Below are 15,838 nucleotides of genomic sequence, written 5' to 3' on the forward strand. Positions count from 1 at the left end.
ATTTGATAGGAGGGTAGAGTAAAGTGGGCGTGGCTCAGACTCCTGTGGGTACCGCTTGTAAACACAGTCTTCATATCAGAACCAGTTTAGTAGGATTTTGTAATAATTTTGCCAAAAGAAAACATTAATTTATAATCTTATTAAGTTAATCTAAGTAGATTCGTACATTAGAGACTTAGATTAAAAATAAATTAAACATTTATGACCTCTGCATCATCAAGTAACCCTGTTTATTCATTTTAAATTATTTATTATATGATTTATCTTGTATTTTAATTCCTTCTTTGCGATTTTACAGAGAGCATTTAAAAAAAAAATAAAATAAAAATGCCACACGATTCTGAAAGTACACTGTTTAAATAAGAATGCTTGTTAATTGTTTTATAATTTTGAGAAAAGTGTCTTTGGCTTAACTTTTTATTTTTTTTAATTAATTTAATTACTTTTTTAATTAAAACTACTCTTATCTAAAGTTTAGGCACCGGTTTCCATCAGATCGTCTCCCATACAGCAGAGGGCGCTATAAACCCTGATGGTCGCGATCCGTCTTACTCGATCCTCTTTTCATTTTGAAAACAAAACCGCCGCCGTTGTCCTGACACTGAAGACAACAAATATCAAATCTGGCCATTTTAAAGGTGAGTACACAAACATTTTGGCTGTAAAGTTCTTATAATGTTTAATCTTTACGTGTTTCTAAAACAGCATTCACGTATACGCATTCAAGTTTACGAGAAATATTTAGTCTGTGTAGTAGTCTTTGTTTAAAGATCATGTTGTCATATGTGTGCTTATCATCTGGCGTGTCTGGTTTATCCAGAAATGGATTATCTAGACTTTTCAGAGGAAGAGATCGAGCAGCAGTTGGCTGCGCTTGGATACCAAAATATTCCTAAAGAAAGACTGCGGGAATTCAAACAAGGTGTGATGTATTCTCCTATTGTAACTCACGCGTGACGAATATTGTTTTGTTTTTGACTTGTCTAAATGTGATGCTGTCGTGTTATGAATCTCTCCTAGATTTAGATCAGCTCATTCGTCATGAAAAGTCTAGGAGTCAGAGCTCGAGCGAGTGGACTTCTCCATCTGTCAGCCGAACTGGCAAAAGTCCACCTGCACTGATCAAAGAGAAAGGTGAACAGTCATTACTAATCTATGTGATTTAGTCATGGTAGTCAAAGCACTTTCGGACATACGTGAGCAACCTGTGTTTGTCTTTCAGTTCATTTAAACAACATTGGCCCCAGTCGAAACTACGCTCTCTTTAATACCAGTTCACTGGAACAACATCGAGACGTATGTGTTTAAAAACGTTCAAAACTCTTTAACATTTTGTATACTTATGGTCATAAGCAATATGTGTCTTTATTTGTTTCCATATCTAGCTTTTCACCTCTACATTTAATGAGGATGATACTGGAGACTCGGATATGAATCATTATTATGACTCATATTCACGGCACTCAGTAGCTCACAGACCTGCCCGGCCCTCCACAGCACCCAACAGACTCGAAACTGAGGAAAGACCCTCTGAAAGCTTTGACTCGGATGTCAGTCACACCACAAGTCCTGAAAGAGAAACTTGGGCTCAAAAGAAGCCAGTGATTAAACGGAAAGTGCTAAGGTAGAAACTCGTAACCGAATATGTATGATGTTGATGTAGAGTTTTGCCCATTATGTGCAATAAAAGTAATTATTTGTTCATTCAGGAAGCATCAAGGTCAATCTTGTGTCTATGATGAGTCAACACACAGTGAAGATTCAAGTAAGTCACAGAGTGTTGTGTCTTGTGATAATTCTCCATCCATGCAATTAAACCTCCCACACACCAGGTGTCGCTATTGGCCTATAAACCCAAGTATGTTCTTACCAGTAATCTTCTTAGTTACATTCAATCCACCTCCCTACCAGCCATCTGCTTTTGAAGCTTAGTTCATTTTCTTACTTCAAGGATGTATAAAGGTTTTGACAGCCGTTTGGAAAATGAAAACAAGGACGATGAAGGATCCCTGTCTTCTTCTTTCTGGACAGATAAGGAGAGTGAGGAGGAGGAAAGGGAATGTGTTATGAAAGAGAACAAAAAGATGGTTGAAGGAAACAGTAAGAATGAGAAGGAAAGATTTTTTAATGGGAAAGGCGACAAGGAAAAGATGAAGGAAACACTTAAGGAAAATCGGATGGAAAAAGACAAATATGTGCAAGTGCATGCTAAGACAAATCCTGAGGTAGATGTATATGAAAGTGAAGAGAGGGAATGTTTTGTAAGTGAAGATGAAATGGATAAAAACATATGGATAACAAGAACAGAGAAAGAGAGGAAAAGTGAGGAAGAAAAGGAAAAAGACAGTACAGAGAAAAGGGAAAAAGAGGTTGAGGAAAAAGAAAGTGAAGAAGACACCACAGGAACAGAGAGTGAAGAAGTGAATGAGGATAAGAAAGAAGAGATTGATGTAAGTGAAGAAGAGAGAGAAATGAAGCTGGGAGAGAGTGAGGAGGAGGAAAACAGTGAAGAAGAAAGTGGGAGCTTTGTCAGTGAAGAAAGCACAGAGAATGACAAGAAAAAATCTCAAAATGATTATTTCGAGAGTGAAGACGATTGGGTGAGTTTGGCAGAAAGTGAAGAGAGTGAGTTTTCAAAAACATGCTTAAACAGTGAAAAAGAAGTATTGAGTGAGAAAGGGTGGAGTGTGGAAAAGCGAGAACAAAAGAAAGAGATTCAGACTAAGGAAGTGTATGAGGAAAGCACTGTTTTATCAGTGCAAGAAAACCAGGAAGGAGACAGATGTGGAAAGGGAAGTAGTATAAGTTGCGTATCAGAAGATAATGATGGGATTGAGAGATTATTAGAAGGTAATGAAGAAAGGAAAGAATCTTCTGTCATGGAAAAAAGTACAGATAACTCGGAAAACAACAAAAAGTATGAGAGCAAACCTAACAGTGATGAAGAAATGAGTGAGGAAGAAGTACAAACAGAAGAAGAGGATAGAGAGTGTTTTATAAAAGAGAGTACAGAGGAAACCTTTGACAAAGATGAAAATAAGGAGAATAATTCTAGAGGAAATAAATACACTGAAGAGAAAAAGGAGGAAGGTTATGTGAACGACATGGCCACAGAGATTAATTCTGGACCAGAATATTGCATTATCAAGAGCAGTGAGGAAGCTCTTATGGTGAGCAGGCCTGGTAGACAAGAACATGAGACGGTGGAAGAGAAAAAGCAGTGGATGATGATGGATGATGATGCCACAGACAGATGGAAAGCAGAACAATGCAGCGAGAAAAAAGATTTTTATGATGAAACTGCTGAGGATAACCTTGATAGTCTGAGCATTTTAGAGGATAAGGAGAATTATTATGAAAATCGAGTGTCATGGTCAAGTGATGAAAGTGTTACAGTAGCCATTGGTCACTTCCAAAAAGCAGAGGAAGATAATTACACCACTGTACCTGATTGGGACCAAGAGCACGACGACGAAGACCAAGACCAAGAGAAGCAACAGAATAAAGAAACTAGAGATCCCAAAGATATTTTTGAGGATTTTCATGACAGTCTGGGCAGCCCTGCAGCAAGCATTTTAACATCTGGTTATGAAACCTACAGGCCAGAGTCATCTAAAGATGGAGACCTGGAGGTGGTAGATTATAGAGATGACCGTACTTTAGCTAGATTAGAAAAAGAGAATGACATAAGTGATCAGGAGGACATCCACAGTCCGACGCAATTTAAAGACAATGCATCAGAAACATCTTCAGGATCTCTGGAGAGACATGCTCAGATTCAGAGATCTGATACTGATCAAAACCATGAGGAATTTGAAAGCCCAGCTTGTCAACCCAGCCAATGTCTCACTGAAAGTGACTGCACCACCAGTCAAGATAAGGACATAGGCACCAAGCATGTGGCAAATCTCAATGATTATTGGGAGATGGCGACTTTGCGAGACAATATTGACCACCCTTTTAATATAAGACCTAGGAGGAGCAAAAGTGAGAGGAGTTCAGAGGAGAAGCAGTATGATGATGGAGATGCCAATGGGAGCAGGAGGAAGGAGAAGAGGGTCAAAGTATATACTGGATGCTTTGGTGTGTTACACTGATTTAAACATGCTTACTTATTTAGTAGTTTGAGAAGTTAATTTGGAAATCGAGGTGATGATGATTATTTTTTATTCAATGAAGTAATTGAAGTATGCTTCTGTACTAGATTAGTACTACTTTTTTGTGCATTGTGCTATCATTCATGAATTTTTGTAGTTTGATGTTATGCGGCCTGCACACTTGGGTGGCTTATATTTTATTTATATAGTTGTATTATTTAGGTAATTCCATGTTGTGTATTTATGTTAAAGGTGCAATTAGTGAGCTGGAGGAGCGTCTGGACCAAATGCAGATCGGTGCGCCACGTGCGCAATACGACTCTGAGAGTGAAGCAGGAAGCTATAGCGACAAATCCAGTTCTGCAACAGATGAACACCCAAGTGCCTTTAGAAAATACATGAAGGGCTTGGTGAGTATACAAGGGATGCATATCAGTTTTAATGTGAGGCATGCTTATTTATAGCTGTGTTTTTTAACACTACAGAAAAGATCGCACAGTGAGAGCGATATCCGACCTCGTCCAAAGTCATGTAAGCTCTGTTTACTTGTTTTTGATTTATTTTGTTGAAGTTTGTGACTGAAAGTAATTCTTAAGATATTAAGTCATTACAGATAATTTTCATGTATTTACATGTTTTTTCCTTTAGTTATACGGCCTGTTTTTGAACATCCTCACACAAGGAACTGGAAGAAATCGGATCCAGTTGCTAGGTAGTAGCTAATGCTTTATGGGACGGTTTATCAGACAGGGCCTATCCTAGTACGAGACTAAAATGCATGTTTTAAGTGGCATTCATTTGAAAACGTCTTGCCCTTATGTCTCTTGACACATCAAGTGCCAATGTTTTGTCTTAAGATGCACACCCTGTCTGGAATACAGCCGCTATGTAAATTAATCTTAATATTTACCTTTGCAAGACTTTGAAACACATTGAGCAATACAGATTAATGGGAATTTTGATTTTTCTCAGGTATTTCCAGTATAAGCAGGAATGGGAAATGTTTAAACCTCCAGGAGAAAAGAGCAGGAAGGAGTTGCACTGGGCCATCAGGGTATTGTTTAACTTTTGGGGTTTATTACTCATTACTTATTAGTCATTACTTAGTTTCACATTGAGCTTTGATGCATAATACCAAGGCAAGAGTAACTCTTGCTGTCCTTGGTCATAATAAAAAAATGGTAATTGCAAAAGCAAAACCAAACTTTTACACCTAGGTTATGAGTTTTTTATTACTAAAAATTAGTGTGGGCATACGCATACAAAAAAAAGAGATTTTTTTTGCATAATATGTAGGTGTGTGCTGTGTGTAATTATTATGTATATATAAATACACACACACACACATTCATGTATTTATTTATGAAACATTTACTTTAAATGTTATAATATTCTATATTATAAATTAATAAAAATATATAAATAAAAAAAATAAATGTTTATATGTATGTGTGTGTTTTTAAATATAATAATTACACACAACACACACATATTACGCAAAAAAATTACTTTTATTTTGTATTTGATTAATCTAGATAAATCATTGTCCAGCTCTCCTAAAAATATATATTCTTCTTTTTTCTTCCTCAGGAACAACTTCATTATCAGCCTCCACCAGTAAGAAAAAGTAGTTTTTGTTAATAAAGCTGTTGTCGATATAATTTCATGATTTTCTTCTAGATTCTCTTATGCTGAGATGTATTGTGTTGTCATTACAGCAGAAACCACAGAAGACATACATCCCTAACAATTACGTGGTCCCAACAGAAAAGAAGCGATCTACACTGAGATGGGAAATCCGACATGATTTAGCACACGGCATTATTCCAACAAAAATCACCTACCCCTAACAGATTATTCCATTGGTGCCTTATACATTTTAATGCTTTTTAATTGTTTTATTCATCCTGTTATTTATTCATATGAAAACATAGTTGATACTGTGTGTGTGTGTGTGTGTGTGTGTGTGTGTGTGTGTGTGTGTGTGTGTGTGTGTGTGTGAAATGAGACAAAAATTCAGATCATTGTTTCAATGAAATAAACATTTTAATACATTTGAAAAAGGTCCATGTGTTGTTCACGGCAGATCACTGTAGGGTAGTTTAAAAGGATAGAGGGGAGTGTAGCGCACATCATGCCAAAGCAGCTTCTTTTCTAGAAATTTGACAGTTTCAAGAGTGAGAATCAGACTCTCGTGTTTCAGCATGCTGTGGACATTCAGACCTGCGAAGAAAAAAGTCATCATCTCATCAACACAATGTGTCCACAAATGAGCATCTGCGACAGGTTAAGCGATTCCTTATTCATATTGATAATCGGTGGCGGCCCGTGACTGCTCTTCTGAGGGGCGCAAATAAAAATGTGTTTGTAGTGTCGTGTGTTGCTCGTGTTTTCAAAATATGTGTTTGTTGCGTTGTGAACCATGTGCATCACGTGTTTTGTCAAAATAAGTGTCTTCTGCACACGCGTCAAAACCGTTTATGATAAAAGAGACTCTCCCTTAACAGTAAACTCTGGTTACGCATGAGATTATGCGAGTATCTGGCAAACGTGAGCGTCTCTTTTATCATAAACGCTTTAGACACATCTGCAGCAGGCACTTATTTTGACAAAATGCGTGATTCACATTCATTTGACGCACCGAACACATATTTTGAAAAGACGAACCACACACATGAGGGGCTATATACATGATGTGATGAACTGTGGATCGAGCGCCCTCGAAAAAAGAAGTCACAGGCCGCCACTGTTGATAATGAAGGAGGGTTTACCTATAGCTGGAATGACATTCACTGTTTTCAGATTGTCAGTGGCTTTAAGCATGTTCTCAGAAAACTCCTCATTTCTGAAAAACACATAAAAAATAATCATTGAATAAGGAAAACAAACACAATAGATGGCATAAACATCTACTCTTGCAAACTTACACATCAACAATGAGAACCGAGTCCCCCCACTGTCTGTGTTTGATCAGGTCCAGTAGATAATTTGGGTCTGGAGTGGGAATATCCAGCGTGTCCACAATATGAAGATAATCCTGAGGCAATAATGACATTTTCAAGTTGAGTTCCAGTTTAACACATCTAAACAACAAGTCTTATGGGTAACAAAAAGTTTTGAATCACTTACTTACCTGAGCCAGTTTGGAAGTAAGAGCAATTTTCAAGCCTTGTACTCGCACTTTCATGGGCAACATGTAGTAATAGCTGGTTGGTCCCCGGGGACCATGAGATACTCCTCCTAAAAGAGCAAAATTTAAGGATTCAAGCATATTTTTTACCAAAGGAGAGGAGCATGTCTACATATGTGCAAATATGAAAGACATTTGCAGCCCAGCAGGGTTTCTGAATATCCCTGTATCTCACCTCCTCTCCACTGTGGAGCCCGAATGCTTCCATGACGTGCCCGACCGCTTCCTTTCTGTTTCCATGGTTTTCTTCCACCACCACTGACTTCAGCTCGAGACTTGACCTTTGCATGGCTCTGCATATTACATATGACGTTTATACAAAATCATTTTGACAGCATCTTTAATTTTCAGAGCAAATTTCACACTAGATAGAAACAAATGCATGTCATAAATGCAGACTACTCACTATTCGTTGGAAATTTCGCTGCCAGACCTCTACAGCATGGAGAATATCCAGTCTAATAATAACAACAACAACCATAATTTGTTAAATTTTTCAACTTTTGTGCACAGATAACATCTCTTTGGGGAGCGGTCTTTAAACACCGAATTAAGTGTAGAAATGTTAAATAGAGCAGTTACCTGACAGGTACCGAGAAGACATCAGGGTGGAGGTCAACAACACCGAGTGGTTCACTGTCATGACTACCTAAAGAATGAAGCCATGTCTGAGAGGGTGCCAGGTGAGCTGGGATGTCAGCCTCACATCTGTGCAGCACTGGATGTTCACAGCCAGATGGAGGCGGTCTTTCTGCAACAAGAAGACAGATCACTTGTTTACATTGGAAAATTTAATTTCTGGGAAAGTGGAGCTGGAATTATAGTTTAATACATAAATATGTTACCGTTGAAATATTTTAATATATTTAATGTGTAACATTGTAATATAATATATTATTATATAAACTATATTTTAGAATCTTCTTTAAACAATACAATTTGCATTCAAAATATTTTTGCAAGTTTTATTACAGTAACAGTATTTTTGCAGAGATCTATAGACTTAACTATACATAACAGATAAAGCTGTAATCACTTCAAAGCCAAATGATGCATACTTTCACGTGGGACTCCGATGAGATTTGATGGAAGTCGCAGATTTGATGGAAGTGCGCTTTCCCCAGAGACAGAAGAGATTAACTGGTTTAGGAGATAAATGAAGTCATGAAAATCATAACTCGTGAATAGTTCGTAAAATTATTGTGCTCTTCAAACCTTACTTGTGTGGTTTGGGTGACATGAACATCAAAGCATGACAAATATTACATACATTAAACTTCAAAGGTCCTGCAAATCATGGGTTTACTTACTCTTTTAACAACTGTTCTTCCACATATCGATACCGTGGCACGAAACATGATGCAATCTAAAAATAAATAAAAATGAGTACTGCCTTACTTCACATATTATTTGGTTTACCATGCATCGGATAGAAGGTCGTGTGATGTTGCGTGCGCGCTTCCGTCCACCATATATGACGTCAGTCGGGCTTTAAAATAACACGCAATGTGCACGACAGATATAAAAAAAATGTATTTAAATCTAAAAATAAATCTATTTATAATCTGATAAACAAGAAAGCTGTTAAAGGTATAAAAGCATTTCAATGTTTTTATTTATTTTTTCTTTTTTTTCTGTCATCCCCTGGCTAATGTAAAAAATTGCTGAATATTATTGACTCAATAAAAAAAGAATTTTAAATCACCAATTGTTTATAAAATTCAGAAAATAAATCTAAACAAGCCTCAAAGTCTTTATAACAACTATAATAATGTTAAAGTTAAAAATTATGTAACTTTTTTATATTTTTTGTAGTTTTTATATTTTCTTTATTGTACTATACTAGTTACTGTCATTGTTAAACAGCAGTAAATAAGTATAAGACAAATTGTACATGTAAACCCACGGTTCTTATCAATACAGTTGATACTGAGATATATAATTAAAATATATATATATATATATTGTGAATATTATAGTGTATGTGTAATAGATCATGTAAATGCAGTACAGATATTTTTTAAATTAAGTATTGTAAAAACATATCAATGATGATGATTTTAAAAAAAAATAGTAATAGTTTTATAATAAAAAATATATAAATTATAGTGTATGTGTAATGGATCTGGTCAATTCAGTAAAGGTATTTTTATTTAAGTATTAAAAACATAAGGTAAAAAATAACCATATCGTTATTTCTCTTCTGTAATAACACACATGAAGCCTCTTCTATAATTTTCATAGTGTACCATAAAAACTAATGCAGTGATCACAGTACAAGGTGCACTGTGTATAACACTGCAGGGGGGTTTACATATACACTCACGTGTATTGACTAACCACAAGCCAAACAAAGTGTTTATTACTATTTCTTGTATGCCATATCTAAAAATGTGATGGAAACCCTTATCACTACTTCCACAAACCATAGCATCTGAACAGAAAAAATATCCCAGTTAGAACCTCAACACACTCATAAATGATGTTGGATTTAAAGCAATGTTCAAAAAATAAGTGATTTTTATTTGTATCTTACAACTATAGTCACAGAGGATTTTTTGCTGCTTATAAATCAACAGACTTTCTTCACAATAGGCACAGCTGTACAACCCTTGTCACAAGATTGTGTAATTTGTGTGATTGCATAGTGCAGTTTAAAACCTAGAATTCCCAAGCCTAGGTCAGTAAAAACAAATAAATGTACCACAAAAACAAATTTAGATTTTGTCAATAAAATATTAGAGGTCAAAATATTATGTTAAACATAAGTGCAGTCAGTTATGTTGATATGCAATCTAATAATAACTAGCAAAAATATCATTTGCATATAAAGTTACATTTTACTTATTAAAGTGGTGTTGACTTATGATTAAAAAGTTAGACAAAGCATTTACTTTTCTTTGTCAAAAAACTGGCTAAACCGTTTTGATGTTTAATTCATCGAAGTGGGCAAAATGTTTATTGTGGAAAGTGTAGTATTTGGCAAATGGCACATCAAAATTAGAACAAAATTTCAAGTATGATCTTAAGAATCCCAATTAGTATAGTCCACAGTATTGACTCCTCTTCATCCATCACTTCTTCAGGGCCCTGAGCGTGCTGAGACTGACCAGAAGTCTCATCTGAAGAATAAGAGTCGGTCTCAATTTCATTTGTTGTCAGTGCTGTCTGGTCGTAAAACACCTTCATCTCAAACTCGCTCTCGATGTAGGAGGGATGTCCGTAGATCCCGATTCCAACAGGCCTGACAAAATCCCCTGGGACCACCACCACATCCTGGCCACAGGTGGTAGACTGAAGCTTGTAGGTATCAAAATTTGGCCGCAGCGTCTTGTCAGAGATGTATATATCTGCATCTCCTTTAAGGCTTTGCATGTGCAAGATGATGCGTCCCTCGTGGTTGAGACGCAGGTAGCTGTAGTTGCCTGCACCAATATGGCCTTGCACAACATGAAGAAGGACCCATTCTTCTGGCACTTCTGGGTACTGCAGAGAACCCAGGGCTTGAGAAAGAGCCGCTAATAAACCAACCCAGAAGAGCACCATGGTCAATGTTGCCAGATCCCAACTACATCTGTATGCAGCCTGCAATAAAAATGTATTGGCATAAAACACACAACCTGATATAAGAAATGTCCCACTTGGGAAAAAGACTTTTCCATTCTGTATCTATACCATGTGAAAGGAAAACATTGGACTGACGTCATACATCTGGGCTGACAGCTGCGTTATAGCAAAGGCTGTTAAAAATATCGCTGGCACTATTTACAAGCAGCCACAGAGCCAAAAGACCAAAGTCGAGTACTGCCAATGCAACCAAAGAAAAATGTTTACTAATTCAGATTCAAATTAAACTGAATGTGCCCATAAACTCCCTTGAATGATGGTAGATTATAAAGTACACCAGTCATGTAACGTTAAAACCTCTGTTGCGTAAAATCATTTGAAAGTTAAAACAGGAACCTCCAGCTACCCTCGGAAAAGCAATTTCTGACATATTTCAAACCAATTCATACAAAATAATTTTACAAACGTTGTAGCCTACAACACACTCCGTATCCAAATGAACATCAGAATTATGAAACGTGCACAAAAGGACATGGCAGCTAAGTAGCTAGCTCGGCTTACAGACATATGGTCAGTAATTCTCGTGAAAATGATCAAAACTGTACGTAATTAACACTGGCTTCTTTGTATGTTGTCAGATAAGTGTGTGTTTGAGTTACCGATGCATTGTCAAAAATAATCCATGGGAAAGGTGTTTCGCCGTCGTTATGTTTGTAAAATTCTGTTGCTGGTGTTGAGATGACTACTTGACGTTGGACCGTGGCGTGATACAAAAGCGGGCAGTAGCGCCATCTGTAGAAAAGGAGGATATGTTTGGGATTGACTTAAAAGGCCCCCTCTGTTTATTTTTCCTGAAAAATATGTATCTTTAATTTTAATAGAAAAGATTACTAACAAATGCATATTTTTTAATATTTGTGAAATATATTTTTGATGTCAAACAAAAGCTTTTGCATTATAAATCTCATACCTTTTTCTATTGTTATTTTGTTTTATTGCATTGTTTGTGACTGGCAATAAAAAGGACAGAAATAATAAAAGAAATGTTATGTTATAATTATTAGTGATAAGCATTAGAAATCCACTTTCCACTACATCTGTGGTAATATAAAGTGCATGATCGATAATACACTGTAAAGGCATTTAATTATCGATAAATAAAGTATAGTTGTGATTCTGCCCTTCACGCTATTTAATATTATGATATCATGCACTAGAGGGCGCGCATATTTGATTCAACACATCTTCTAATAGAGTGAGCGCTCGCCGGGTGCAGTGGCGCGCGCCTGTAATCCAAGCTACTGGGAGTCTGAGTCTGGTGGATCGCTTGAGTTCAGGGGTTCTGGTCTGTAGTGGACTATGCCGATCGGGTGTCCGCACTAAGTTCGGTATCGATATGGTGTTCCTGGGGGAGCCCGAGACCGCCAGGTCGTCTAAAGAGGGGTGAACCGGCCCAGGTCGGAAACGGAGCAGGTCAAAGCCCCCGTGCCGATCAGTAGTGGGATCGCGCCTGTGAATAGACGCTGCAGTTCAGCCTGAACAATACAACGAGACACAGACTTTTGTGTCAGCACTAAGTCTCTCTTTTACAGGTTACTTAAATAAGCTACAACAAAGGTCTGTTTATTCATGCTAAGTCCACACACTATATGACTATAGCTCATGGTTTGTTAATGTTTTAGAACTTTATCTCATGAATTCTAAATAATAAGTTAAATTATTTAAAATAATTAAGTTACATTTACATCAAATTCTGTGTTACAGTGCCCATATTATATAGCATTGCGTGAAATGTTAACTATTCAAAAGAAATACATTGTTTAAGGAAGGCTGACAAATAATATGCCAACAAAAGTGTAACATTTTCACTAAACTGTATTAAGGATCACACCAGGAATTTCTCAGTCGGCAGCCCCACAGTGGCCTCATGGTGAAGAGTAATAAATGCCCTACAGTGCTGCACATTATCCATGACTTTTACATACTATGTTTACATTTGTTTTTATATAACTTGTTTACATGTAAATAAGGGATCCACAGATGTTGTGCACACATAGGATGAAGTACACACCCCACCTAAGGGAAAGATAAAGACATTTTTAATGCATAGCCTAATATATAATACCACATTCACTGTAAAGATACGTTTTGAATACCTTGTGCTTGAATCCTAGAACAGCAAGGATAGAAGATACATTAGTGTAATAATACCAGGACAAATTTACATACACATGCTTTAATCAATGTAATTCTCAACTGAGGAATAAAAAGTTGTATTTACTTGATGTCCTGATTTTCCAGCAAGCACCTATAGGTGGCGATCTCCTTCTCCAGGTGGCTTTTGATGTCCAGAAGGGCAGCATAGTATGCTAATATCAAAACAAAGAAAACACTTGAGTTGTCCAGAAGAGGATGGTAACCTGAAGCCCAGTTTTGTCCTCTTTTGAGCTCAAAGGCGGGTGCTGTGTGGATAGGACATGAAATATGTGTAACTGTGTACCTAAAGGAATGCTGAAACCTGTGCATCAAGAAAACTGAAAGTGAATTTGTGTGTGTGTGTTGTGCACTTCTGAAATGTCCTCACCCTGAAAATTACAGGAGGAGTGCAATAAAATTAGGCGTTTGACACATAGCAAGATGTGTATGCTTAAAGGCATAGTAAACACAAAAAAATTATGTCATTATTTACTCACCATCCTGTTGTTATAAACCTGTATGAGTTCTTTTTTCATTGAACACAATATAAGATATTTTGATAAATGATGTATAGATTCCACAGAAGTCAATGGGTACAATCAACTGTGTGGTTATTATAATTTAACAAAATATCTTATTTGGGTTCAACAAAATAAAGAAACTCATAAAGGCAGAATAGAACATTAGAACGGTTTAGTCTAGTTAAGTAACAGAATAAGTTAGGCTGTTGTGTACTGGTTACGTTATTAGTTACAGATTTACAGAATAATATAAAGTTTTAATATTTTATGCTACTTTAATACGATATGTCAGAATATTCTAAATGCTATAGGGAAACCCTATTGTCCCCACTGTGGAGGAAAGAATATCATATTTACAAATGTTCAAGAGCGTCACTTTGTGTTGAAAAGTGATGAGGACAAAAGATCAGATGAAAAATATTGAATAACGAAGCAATCAAAAATGGGCATAGCGTAGTTCGAGTTAAAACTACAAAAACTTGCTTTACGGCATGCCTACAATCCAATCAGAGCCAGTTATGATGCAGTATTTACAACAGTGGTAATGGACAATTACGCTTCTAACCTGTAGGGGGAGCAAAGAGCAAAAAGTCTTTAGTGTTGCTTTAAGTCAATGATTACAATTAAATTCATTACATATGTAAAAGAAAACACATAAGCATACAAGGCAACATATGTGACCCTGGACTGGACCAAGAAACCAGTCATAAGTCACACAGATATTGTTTGATTTTTAAGAAAATTTTAACCAAATGTTTTCAAAAAGTGGTGGGTACAAAATCAGCCATCAAAAAGTGGTGGGGAGCATCCCCAGTGTAAATGACACCTATGCAAATGCTGAATTCTGATTCTTGTAATTCTTATAATTATTTTCAAATCATCATATTCCTACACTCTAAATACTGCAGGGTTATTTTTAACCAAATGCTGGGTAAATATCGGATGGAACACATGTTGGGTTAATACATAAACCTGCTGGGTTGTTTCATTGCAATGCTGGTTTGTTTCAGCTCATGGTTGGGTTAACAACAACCCAGCATAGGTTTATTTACAACCCAACATTTGTTCTGTCCGATATTTACCCAGCATTGAGTTAAAAATAACCTGGCAAAATTTAGAGTGTAAATGGGGTTGTTTAGCATCCAGTAACCACAACCGGTTCTTGACTCACAAGTGACATTAATTATGTTGCTGAGTCATTCTACGAAACGGGTGCCATTTCCACTTTGCAATTTTCCAAATTTTCATTAAGAACAAACTTTATTTTTTTTACTTACAACTTTAAATATATTGTTAATCCTCCCAAAAAACATATTTTCCCAGCTCAGGTACAAAATTGTTAATAATATTATCAGTTTTATTCTGGCACAGAAGTCTCTCTTTTACCACCCCGTCACGGACAATATGTGTGCCATCTGTGTAGTAAAACAAGAAATATATTTATAAAATCTAATGTTTTCCTAATAATAAAATGTCCCTTTCTTGGAAACCATCAATAGAAAGTCTATAATTTAATTTAAATAATTATTATTCGTTTTTTAATCTTGAAATATGAATTCGACATTTTAATGGCCTCATTGTTTGCACAAAAACATACGAATACACTTAAAAAATACAAATAAACTTACATTTATTTGATTAGTCCACACAACAAGAACATCATTCAACATTAATTTATTTAAAATGTATTTTCTATTACATAAGTTTTTAACAAAATGACCCCGTGACGGGGTGGTAACTAATGTCACAGATAGGTTCACTGTGACAAGGTGGTATGGACAAAGTGTGTATCTACATATGGTATGCTTGTTTTAATCTTTATAAAACTGGGGGAGGGGAAACATTAACATTGGAAACTTTGGTCATGCTGTGAAAAACTAAAATAAGAGCATCATTACAGTGAGTGAGTGACACAGTGAGTGAGTGACACAGTGAGTGAGTGACACAGTGAGTGAGTGACACAGTGAGTGAGTGACAAAGTGAGTGAGTGACAAAGTGATTGAGTGACATAGTGAGTGAGTGACATAGTGAGTGAGTGACAAAGTGAGTGAGTGACAAAGTGATTGAGTGACATAGTGATTGAGTGACATAGTGAGTGAATGAATAAACAAACCATGTTAAGTTAACAGAAACAATTTATTAGTCTATATCAGAACCACCCCGTCACATCCCTTAACACCACGTCACAATAAAACTTGTGACGGGGTGGTATGTGACGGGATGGTAAATATCATCCCAAAATGGCCGCAGATCTCCCATGTGGTCAA

General features: G+C 36.4%; 3 protein-coding genes across 3 annotated transcripts; 1 reads left to right on the forward strand and 2 right to left on the reverse strand.

Annotated features, from left to right (window-relative positions):
- Nucleotides 1-527: 527 nt before the first annotated feature.
- Nucleotides 528-6,085, forward strand: hyls1 (HYLS1 centriolar and ciliogenesis associated). Its single transcript, XM_065241609.1, has 12 exons — nt 528-638; nt 821-922; nt 1,021-1,134; nt 1,223-1,296; nt 1,386-1,624; nt 1,710-1,765; nt 4,350-4,507; nt 4,583-4,628; nt 4,746-4,809; nt 5,070-5,151; nt 5,688-5,714; nt 5,816-6,085. Exons 1-12 carry the CDS (start codon nt 533-535, stop codon nt 5,945-5,947), a joined length of 1,200 nt encoding a protein of 399 aa, XP_065097681.1. The 5' UTR covers nt 528-532; the 3' UTR covers nt 5,948-6,085.
- A 27-nt stretch (nt 6,086-6,112) lies between these two features.
- mrpl4 (mitochondrial ribosomal protein L4) lies at nt 6,113-8,775 on the reverse strand. The gene is made up of 9 exons (XM_065241610.2): nt 8,598-8,775; nt 8,346-8,427; nt 7,870-8,038; nt 7,694-7,745; nt 7,463-7,580; nt 7,231-7,337; nt 7,025-7,134; nt 6,869-6,942; nt 6,113-6,320 (listed from the first exon to the last, which is right to left on the reverse strand). Exons 1-9 carry the CDS (start codon nt 8,643-8,645, stop codon nt 6,175-6,177), a joined length of 906 nt encoding a protein of 301 aa, XP_065097682.1. The 5' UTR covers nt 8,646-8,775; the 3' UTR covers nt 6,113-6,174.
- A 645-nt stretch (nt 8,776-9,420) lies between these two features.
- On the reverse strand, nt 9,421-11,629 carry c14h6orf120 (chromosome 14 C6orf120 homolog). The gene is made up of 2 exons (XM_065241611.2): nt 11,514-11,629; nt 9,421-10,872 (listed from the first exon to the last, which is right to left on the reverse strand). Exon 2 carries the CDS (start codon nt 10,831-10,833, stop codon nt 10,288-10,290), a length of 546 nt encoding a protein of 181 aa, XP_065097683.1. The 5' UTR covers nt 10,834-10,872; nt 11,514-11,629; the 3' UTR covers nt 9,421-10,287.
- Between the last annotated feature and the right edge of the window lie 4,209 nt (nt 11,630-15,838).

The sequence above is a fragment of the Paramisgurnus dabryanus genome, chromosome 14 (assembly GCF_030506205.2).
Source record: "Paramisgurnus dabryanus chromosome 14, PD_genome_1.1, whole genome shotgun sequence".
Lineage (NCBI taxonomy): Eukaryota > Metazoa > Chordata > Actinopteri > Cypriniformes > Cobitidae > Paramisgurnus > Paramisgurnus dabryanus.